This window comes from Pinus tabuliformis, chromosome 5_1 (assembly GCF_031772625.1).
Source record: "Pinus tabuliformis cultivar Carrire ecotype Pingquan chromosome 5_1, CPIR1, whole genome shotgun sequence".
NCBI classification, from domain to species: domain Eukaryota; kingdom Viridiplantae; phylum Streptophyta; class Pinopsida; order Pinales; family Pinaceae; genus Pinus; species Pinus tabuliformis.
This window is the reverse complement of record NC_142305.1, coordinates 539,006,743-539,017,606: the sequence shown is the minus strand read 5'-3', so window position 1 is coordinate 539,017,606 and position 10,864 is coordinate 539,006,743. Positions and strand designations below refer to the sequence as shown.

Below are 10,864 nucleotides of genomic sequence, written 5' to 3'. Positions count from 1 at the left end.
TGGTGAGAATATCATAAACTTGTTCCTTAGAGGGAACATACTCCAATTTGACCTTTTGTTCAAGCACTTGTTCTTGGAGAAAATGATACTTGATCGGTATGTGCTTAGTCTTTGAATGCATGACAGGATTATTTGAAATACTGATTGCACTTGTATTGTCACAGAAAATAGAGATAGGTGGAGTGCAGGTGATTTGAAGATCTTGCAATGTTTGCGTCATCCAAAGGAGTTGTGTGCATCAAGATGCAACAGCTACATATTCTGCTTCAGCTGTAGATAATGCAATAGAGATTTGTTTCTTGCTGAACCAAGATACTAATCTAGGACCCATGAAGAACGCACCACCACTAGTGCTTTTCCTGTCATCCACGCTTCTTGCCCAATCCGCATCTGTGTATGCATGAAGTGTGAGATCTGTACCTCTAGGATACCACAAGCCATAGTTTTGAGTTCCTTGAAGATACTTGAAAATTCTCTTAACTGCCTGAAGATGAGTTTCCTTTGGATTTGCCTGAAACCTTCCAACTATACCCACTGCATGCATAATGTCTGGTTGGGTACCTGTTAGATAGAGTAGACTACCAATGATGGATCTATAGGTTGGTTGATGTATTGTTGCCGATTCATCATTTGCACTGAGGCTGCATCCTGTCACCATAGGGGTACATACAGGTTTCGAATCCTCCATCCCATATTTCTTCAAGATCTTCTTGAGATACTTGGTTTGTGATAGAAAAATACCGTCTTTGTTTTGTTGGACTTGTAAACCAAGAAAATATGTGAGCTCACCAAGCATGGACATTTCAAACTCCTTTTGCATCACCAAGGAAAAATTTTGACTCATGTCTTCTTCATTGCTGCCAAAGATGATATCATCAACATACACAACAAGTATTAGCAATTTTTCATTGTCAACCTTTATATATAGATTGCTATCAGTTGATCCTTTTATAAAGCCTTGTTGATGGAGGTACTTATCCAACCGATAATACCATGCCCTAGGAGCCTGTTTAAGGCCATAGAGAGCCTTTTTGAGTCTGCATACAAGTTTTGGATCATTTCCAAGAATAAACCCATCTGGTTGTTCAATATATACTTCTTCATCCAAGTCTCCATTCAGGAAAGCAGACTTCACGTCCATTTGAAATACTTTGAACTTCTGAAAGCTAGATAGAGCAAGGAACATCCTTATAGCCTCAAGTCTGGCAACTGGTGCAAATGTTTCTTCAAAGTCTATGCCTTCTTGTTGTGCATACCCTTTACAAACAAGTCTTGCCTTGTTTCTAACCACATCCCCATTTTCATTCAGCTTATTTTTGAAAATCCATTTTGTCCCTATGACATTCTTATTTTTTGGTCTAGGAATCAACTCCCAAGTGTTATTCTTTTCAATTTGCTCGAGTTCTTCCTCCATGGCCTTGACCCAGCATTCATCTTTGCAAGCCTCTCTTACATTCTGTGGTTCAGTGGAGGAGAGCAATGCTAGATAACTTGAAGCTTCTGAAATGGTTCTCCTTGTTTGTACACCTGCCTCTTTCTACCCCAAAATTTGAGATTCTGGATGATTCTTCTAAACGTATCTGGATGGAGTCTTTTCTTCTATCCTTATCTGTTCTTCTGGAGCCTCATGAGTTTCTTCTTCATTATGAATCTGATTTGATGTTGACGGATAGTCTTCGCCATCTTCGAAATCTTCAGATTTTACCTGCCTAGGAGTGTTTCCTTCTTCATCAACCACTACATCAATACTTTCAACAATTTTACCAAGTCTTTTATTGTAACATTTGTAAGCTTTGCTGTGGGGAGAGTAGCCAAGTAAAATGCCTTCATCTGCTCTAGGTTCAAACTTGCCAAGATTTTCATCAGTCCTTTTAATGTAGCATTTGCTTCCAAAAATTTTGAAGTATTTTACCGTGGGAGTCTTACCATACCAAAGTTCATGAGGAGTCTGAGTGCTGTTTACCCGGACGTTTGTCTTGTTGAGAATAGTAACAGTGGCAAATGCGGCTTCACCCCAGAAGGTTGCTGGAGTTCCAGACTCATCAAGCATAGCACGAGCCATTTGTTGAACCGTTCTGTTCATCCTTTCCACTACTCCATTTTGCTGAGGAGTCCTTGCAGCAGAGAATTCCATTCTTATTCCATGTTCTTCACAAAAATCGAAGAATTCATCTGAGGTAAATTCCCCTCCTCGATCAGATCTAAGGCATTTGATTTTGCGATTTGATTCGTTTTCAACCAAAGCTTTGAATGACTTGAAATTTTCAAAAGCTTCATCTTTATACTTCATGAGTCCTATCCAACACATCCTTGAAAAGTCGTCAATGAACAATATGAAATACTCTTCTCCTCGAGGTGACCTTTTCCTAGTTGGACCACATATATTGGTGTGGACAAGTTCAAGTGGCCTACTAGCTGATCCTTCCTTCTCAGGGAAATTAGTTCTGGTTTGCTTACCAACTTGACATGATTTGCATATTGTATTGTCTGGAATTCTGATGTCAGGAAGATCCTGAACTGCCTGATATTTGCATGCTTTCCTTATTTGAGAGAAGCTAAGATGCCCCAGTCTTCTGTGCCATAGCCAGTGTTCATCATTCTTGCTTAAATAGCATTGTTGTTGTCCTCCCTTGAGTACGTATAAGTTATTTGGAGTTCTAATGCCTCTGATCACTGTTTTTCCTGTATCAAGCTCACGAAAAATACATCCATTTGATCGAAATATTACCTCAGTTCCCTGATCACACATCTGACTGACACTTAATAGATTATGCTTTAAGCCATCAACATACATAACATTTCCAACCTTGACCTTTTCTTTCAAATGAACAGAGCCTTTACCTTTTATGAATGCAGGGGTGTCATTTCCAAATGAGACCTTCTTTTCCTTTTCTAAGGCACTATATGATTGAAGTTTTTCTTTATCACCTGTCATATGTTTCGAGCATCCACTGTCGATGTACCATTGATTTTCCTGTCCTTCCGCATATAAGGCTATCCCACATCTTTCCGGTTGCGTTTCTTTCCTTTTCCATGTTTTGGAACTCAATGAAGTTTTCTCCTTCTGAGTTGTTTGCCGAAACCTGCTCCTGCATTCAGAATCTTCATGACCGAAGTTGTTACAGATAGAACATTCTATTTCATTTTCAAGAGCAGAGAAGTTATTGTAGGTTCTTTTCATGATTCCAGTCATACTCCTTTATTTTTGAGCTTCCCTAGTCATGATGGTCTTGTAGGCAACACATTGAGCAGCTTTATGACCAAAGTTATGACAAGAGAAACATTGGCCATTGAAGAAATTCCTGCGATTATCAAATCTACCAACCATATGATTGTAGTTTCCATCCATTCTTGAGCCAAATTGAGAACGAGTTACCTGTGGTTGGTTGAAGCTTTTGTTCATCCTTGAAGTAGATTTCCTCTGATTTACTTGATAATCTTTGATCATTCTTGAAGAAAATTGTCCCTGATTTACCTGGTGATCTGTATTGTGCTTTTGCTGTCGATTGTCATCTTGTTCACTTCTTCTTGTTGCATCAAGATAACTTTTGGAGGTGGATGGCTTCTGTGCTTGCTTCTGAGCTTGAGATTCTTCTTTGGAATATCCGAGAACTGTCTTGATTAGAGGAGAATGCTGCACTTTGATAATCTCATCTAGAGTTTCAGATCCTTTAGCAATATGAGATTAAGGGCTTTTGTTTTCTCAATTTCTTTTCTAAGTCCCACAATTTCACATTCTAACTCTTCATTGTGTTTATCTCTTTCAGCAAGTTGGAATGTTAGAGTATCTATAATCATATTCTTTTCCTCTAAACAACCTTTAAGTTTAGAAACTTCTTCATAAAGCCCTTCTTCATTTATAGCATCCAAGAAATCATCATCTTCAAAAACCATCAAAAGTCTATCATCATTACCTTGTTCATCTTCATCACTATTTGACAATCCATCACTGTGTTCATGCATGTAATAGCTCTTCTTATTTACATTTTGTTTTATGTTCCATCTAATAGGTTCCTTACCTTTGTCTAGTTTATCTTTATGAGGACATTTTGCAGCATAATGACCAACTCTTCCACAAGCAAAGCATTTGAAAGGCAGCTTACCTCTGAATCTTCCAGTTCCCCATTGAAGGTTCTTGACAGAATTTGATTCTTCCTATTCTTCTGACATATGTCCTGACTCATAGTAATCTCCTTTTCCTGAAGCCTTAAATGTAGCTTCTCTCCTGTCAGATGGTCCTCCTTTTCTCATTTCGTAAGCAGTTAGAATTCTGTGTAGCTATGACATGGTAAGGCTTTGTAGATTCTGCTTTTCTTCTATGGCAGAAACTTTTGAATCAAACTTAGAAGACAAGGATCTTAGAACCTTTTCAACCAAAACAACTTCTTTTATTTCTTCACCCAAGTTTTTCATACAATTTACGATCTCATCTTTACGTAGGAAATAGCTAGCCACACTTTCATCATTATGCATTCTGAGACTTTCATATTGAATTCTAAGAGTTTGTAATTTTGCTCGTTTTACCTGTTCATCTCCTTCATAGCTCAAAAAGATCTTGTCCCATATTTCCTTTGCGCTTTTGAGCTACATAAACTTGACGAATTCTAATTGAGATAGACTTCCTAATAGAGTATTGACAGCTTTTGCATTTGTTTCATACTATTTCTTACTAGCTGCATCTGTAGGAGTTGCTGATGGAAATGTGTATCCTGTTTCCACAATATCCCAAACTTCTGTACCAAGAGATTGAAGATAGGCAATGATTCTTACCTTCCAATAGACGAAGTTGCTTCCATCAAAAATCGGTGGCCTGATAGATGCTTCCTTTTCGTAGTTGTTCATGATGATAGATCTTCCTTCAAGCGATCAAGCTTTTCCTGAAGGACCTGCTCTGATACCAATTGTTGGAAATAATACTGAGAGGGGGGTGAATCAGTATTATCAAATTCTTTTCAATTTATACAAAGATTTGCAGATCTGACTAATGAAACTTTCATATACCTTCCAGACTTATAATTTAATTTATTCTTCAGATGTTGATCATTAATCTATGTGTCAGAACCATGTATCAGTAAGTAGGAACAGAAACGTAGAGCAGACAGTCACACAAAAGAACACAAGATATAAGGTGGAAACCCAATGTGGGTGAAAACCACCTGCTGCAATATGTCTCTATCTTCTTTCAATTAGAAACTTCCTTTTACAATGATTCAGTACTGGTGCAGTCTTATACCAGCACGCAGACTTCAACCTGCAAAAGGCTACAACCTTCTCTCGTTCTCCAGACTCTTCTGGAAGGGAGCTACAACCCCCTTAGCTCTTGTACTAGCTGAGGTACTTCTCTTTTCTTCCAGGGACCATGTTTCATAAATTTTCAAACTGGATCCATGAATATCAATCAAACATCAAATAGATTTGCAATCAACCAACTTCCTTGTGAAAATACTGAATCAATAACTTTTCAGAACATAGTAATAGTAACCAGACACCAATTTAGAACCCTGAACATTGCAGTAATAGACAAAAGTAGCTAAAACATATTTCAAGAAAAAGTTTGCAACTTCACCAATAGAAACCTGTGTACGTACGCGCCTTCTCTGTGGCCAACCTGTGGGTATCTGCACCTTAACTGTGTTGGTCCTGCGGACTTCGCGCCTGCGCTATGTAAAGCCTGCAGATATCCGCGCCTGCACTGTGACGATCCTGCGGATCTCCGCGCCTGCACTGTGACGATCCTGCGGATCTTCGCGCCTGCACTGTGTCCGACCTGCGGGTATCCGCTCCTGCGCTGTGTCGGACCTACGGGTATAGATAATTTTTCAAACTTCAATTATACCCCAGACCATCAGATTTACAGAGATTCTGATCATGCGCCAAGGAGATCTCGCCCCATTAGTAGATCCGTCTTGTAATGTTCAGGTTTCTCCTTGATTTAGATCCAGCTGTAACTCACCAACTGATCACAGAATTTCAGATCTTGCTCTTCTTAGGATATTCAACACATCGGTGATCAATCCAAATGATCTCCTTTCCTTTTTATAGACTAGGCCTTACTCAAACCATGGTCCAAAACCATAGAGATCCAATACTAGGGACCTAATACCTGGGTTCAATACTTTAGATGCAAAACCACGAACCAAAACCATAGGATCAAAAATGTCGGACTAAATACCATGGACCAACCATAAGATTTCCCACGTGCACACTTTTCTCTGCATGAAAGTGCATGTACTTTACGTCTGCACCTTTTGTTCGAAGAACCTGCGTACATGACCGCAGCTTTTATTCGGCGCACCTGCATATGTCCGCACCTTTTGTTCGCTACACCTGCGGGTACTTCATTTCCTTCCATTCTGAGAGCCTGAACTGTGATCTACCATTTGAGAGAGTTGCCATCAAGGACAACACTTATGTCAACGAGCCAAGCTTGAGCCAAACCTGTGTCATAATGCCAACACACATTGCATTGCAGGCTTCCACGCAATCTTTCAATGCAACGTATTAGGGTCTTCAACGCAGGTCTTCACGCTGCATAGGTTCTCATGCTGATCATAATATCATGGAGTCGCATATTTCAAGGGACCATATGGTGCTGTGTCGTATATCATTTCTTTGATGGAAGTGACATTGAAGACAATGATGATGGAAACACTGACTTTCCTGGTTATCTTCCTGAGGATGGACGACTTAGATTGTGCCCCAACATAACATTGGAAGGGCCAGAGTATTCTGGTCAGAAGAGCAACAGGAAAGAAGCATTTGGTGAAGATGGCAGGAAATCGAAGTTGCTTATGGATAAAACGGCTAGGAAAAGGCACCACAACAAACATTCAGATTCTGAAAACATCTCTGATCAAGAACTTGACTTTGAGGAAGATGATGGTGGGCCAGATACTGTGCAATTAGAAGATGACATGGAAACCCTCACAAAAGAATATACAGATCTATGTGAAGAAGAAGATAACCTTTTGAAGAGCTTGCAAGAACATGGGGAGGAAGACATACGGAAAGGGCAAGCAGTAAGGAACCAAAAGGCTCTATGGGACAAAGATTTGGAGATCAAGATATGTTTGCAAAAGGTTTTCTCGTCCTGTAATCAACTACCACAGGCTTCTGTGAAGTCCTATTTCTGCAAATCCGATGACAATATTGACAGAGCATATTCTGAACTGACATCTTCTGCTCATAAGACACTAGATTGTCTTCTAGATCTGCAGGAGGTTTTAATTGAGAAGAATAGTGCTATCAATGAAGCTTTTGAAAATGGTAATATTAAATCAGGAAAAGAAGAGTGTAACAACATTCTATCACCAGAGATGGATGTAGATTGGGCTAGGATAAATACACTTTATACAATTCTCAGGTACGATTTTCCTGTGAAATTCAATTCTCAGTTGCTGCGCAATCACAATGGTAAGTTAGGCTCCACCGCGTGGGTTGGGTTCTTTGCATACCCAGGCTTTCAATTTCTTAGCCATCCATGACCATTTCCATAGTGCAGAACCTGGTGATGCATGGATTGAAGCAACACAATTCACAAATCAGCGAGGGCTTTATCCACAACTTGCTTTCGAGTAGATCCCGTTGGTCTCCCGAGTTGTGTAGAAATCACAACTTGACAACAGTATCGGTCAGGTGCAACAGTGACAAGGAACTTCAGCTTACAATGGCTGCCATTGTTAATAATGACACAGATTGCATTGCAGAGGATTCGTCCGCTTCTTTGTGTGAAAATGTGCAAACAGGTGTCCAAGAAAAAGAGTTGAGTGTTTCTACAATTCTTGTGAACTTCAGAAATTCTTTTGACCCATACGGCGCTCTAAGCACACCTCTCTACCAGACTGCAACTTTCAAGCAACCTTCTGCCACAGAGAATGGTCCATATGATTATACTAGAAGTGGAAATCCCACTCGGGATTCATTGGAAGCTCTGATACCACATGAAGAAGAATCACACAGCCATATAACCATATGCACAACAAATTAACACATAGAACAAAATTGGCGGAAAAGGCGGAGATCCATCATGTGGTCTCTCATGCTCATGTAATTCTCTCTTATTCAAATAATTTAATAATACATTTAAATACATGAACAAGTGGTCTTAAGATAGTGCGCCTATCTTATACTCATTTGGTTGAGACAATTTCTCAACTTACACACTAATTTAGGGGAGCATGTTGGAGAGAATCCTCATCCAAACTAGAATCTTGGTTTGAGGAATTCTCATGATTTTATTTATTTAATTTAAGAATTGGATTTATTATTGATTTTTAAGAGAGTGAGGCTAACTGGCCACCAATATCCACCTGATCATGGCATTAATCATTGTGCTCAACTCTTGTGGGTACGAGACTTCTGATTGGCCACTTCTCTACAAAAGCAACCCAGAATTTGGCCACACATACCAAACACTTGGAGGGTTAGCATGTTCCAGATTTTCACCTCTAGGATGCCCTGTTATGGCCACATTCCTTCAACTGAGCATGCCATGATTATTTGGGAAGCACACTACAGTCGGGCTGCTGGGCATTTCGGGGTCGAGAAAACGGTGGCAGTACTGTAGAAGTATTTCTATTGGCCGAATCTTCGATAGGATATCGGGAAGTACATCAGATCATGCACTGCCTATGCCATTTCCAAACCGACCATCAAGAAGCAAGGCCTCTACACCCTGCTGCCTACCCCTAGTCAACCTTGGGAATCCATCTCCATGGATTACATGTCAGGCTTTCCTTCTACTAAGCATGGAAACGGCTGTGTTTTTATGGTATTCGATAGGTTCTCGAAGATGACCATTATGGCAGTCTGCAAGAAAAATATCACAGCAAAAGCCACTGCTAAACTCTTCTTTGAACGAGTGTTGGTACACTTTTGGATCCCATAGTTTATCATCTCAGATCGGGGCAGCGGGTTCCTCAGTACATTTTGGTCTAGTCTCTGGTCGAAGCTGGACACCAAACTCACTATGTCCACAACCTTCCATCCTCAAACTGATGGCCTGACAGAGGTTGTCAACAGGATGATCATACACATTCTGCGCATTTACAACTCAAAGCATTCACGCACATGGGATGAGAGCCTGCTCCATGTTCAACACAGCTACAAATGGGCTCTCCACAGCTCGACTAACCATAACCCTCTTCAGGTGGGCTTGGGATTCCAACCACTATGTCCCATTGATGTGGCCATGCCATTTGCAGCTACTCACGTAGATTCAGCTCATGTCTAGTCCAAAACAGATAAGGCAAACAACTTCATTGAGCACATCCAACATATTCACCAGCAGGTCCATGACATTCAGGAGAAATCAAATGCCAAGTACAAATAGTGACATGATCAACATCGGGTGCCACATAAGTTTCAGGTGGGTGACAAAGTCTGGTTGCATTTGGAAAAGGAATGCATTACCGGAGCTTATCAGAAACTCAGACCACTCTGATATGGTCCTTACACCATTACCAAGGTTGTGGGAGATAATGCATTTGAGATCAACATTCCCCCATTCCTTGGTCTGCACCCAGTGTTCAATGTGGATCGCCTTCGGCCATACTTTCCGCCATTACTATACACATCTGACATTGCAGAACAACTCACACCCACAGAGTTAAATCTAGATTGCATGGAACAAGATGCAACTAATTGGATCATGGACACACAGATCAAGCACACTTTCCAGCAGAATATCCAACTTTATCGAGTTGTCAAAGTAGGCCAACTCCTTCACTAGGGCAAGTGGCTCACCAGGGACCAAGTTCAACAGAAGTTTCCTCATCTCATGGAGGAAATCAACGCAATGGGACCATTGCTTCCTAAGGGGGGAGGAATGATCCAGGTGGATATTGGTGGTCACCTGCCAAGTCCACTTGGACCCCCACCATTGTTTCTTTCAGCTTTTGAGTTTCCTTAATTGTAGCACAGTTTACTATTTTTAGTAGTTTTTTGGGTCCTAGACTTCTGGAGCTGTTTTGAGGCCCTAAACGATGGTTTTTTGAGAAAATTGGGAGTAACATGGGTCCATTGACTGATGTTTCTCTTCCCAAAGTTGTAGTTCTCGGATAGATCTTTCTAGCGAGATATTGTGCGCGTCAAATGGAGATCGTATGCCAAAGTTACGACCCTGGGAAGTTGATGTACCAATTTACCCAAACGATGCCCACATTTTGGCGTTTCATCTTCTAGGGTTAGATTTTTGGATGTTTAGGTTTTTCCATTGTTTCTCAACTATAAATAGGCCTTCGAGCCTCATTTTAACACAGTTCAGAGGCATGTAGCCACCACATCTCTTCTCAGAGATAAACTACCATCTCCCTAGCTCTTTTATTTCCATTTCTGTTTATAAGCATATTTCAGTATTTTATAGTAATGAAATGAAGTATTATTTCTGCTGCATCTCTCTATGTATGGTTATATCTATAATTTGTTGCGCTCCTGTTTAAATCCGGATCACTCTCTCCTTTCATATTAATACAAAGAGTATACTATTTTCCTATATATGTTATGTTACGTTTACATTTATATATTTCAATGTTATGCTGATCTATTAAATAGCGTGATTGGGTAATGCTACATAGATGTCATAGATATTTGGCTTGTGTTCATTATTTGTGCAAGTTCTAATTATAGTGATTGGAGGTACGATTGGATCTTACATGCTAAGAGGAGAGAAGAGCTTGCAATGGATTACAAGTAAGCAAATTTCCATTCTCCAATTCCTCTAAGGAGAACTTAGTAGTCTTTGATTTATGTTGTTCTATACCAAGCCAATGGGTCTATGGAAGATACTTTTGTCCACAGTCATATATTTTGTATAAAAAATTGGCGATCATACTGGGGACTTCCAAAATATACCTTGTCTTTTCAA

At 40.1% G+C, this 10,864-nt stretch overlaps 1 protein-coding gene across 1 annotated transcript; it reads left to right on the top strand.

The window, feature by feature from the left end:
- The first annotated feature begins 6,542 nt into the window (after positions 1 to 6,542).
- LOC149165931 (uncharacterized) lies at positions 6,543 to 7,578 on the top strand. Its single transcript, XM_089429984.1, has 2 exons — positions 6,543 to 7,413; positions 7,502 to 7,578. The coding sequence occupies exons 1-2, from the start codon at positions 6,543 to 6,545 to the stop codon at positions 7,576 to 7,578; spliced, it is 948 nt and encodes a 315-aa protein (XP_089286110.1).
- Positions 7,579 to 10,864: the final 3,286 nt, after the last annotated feature.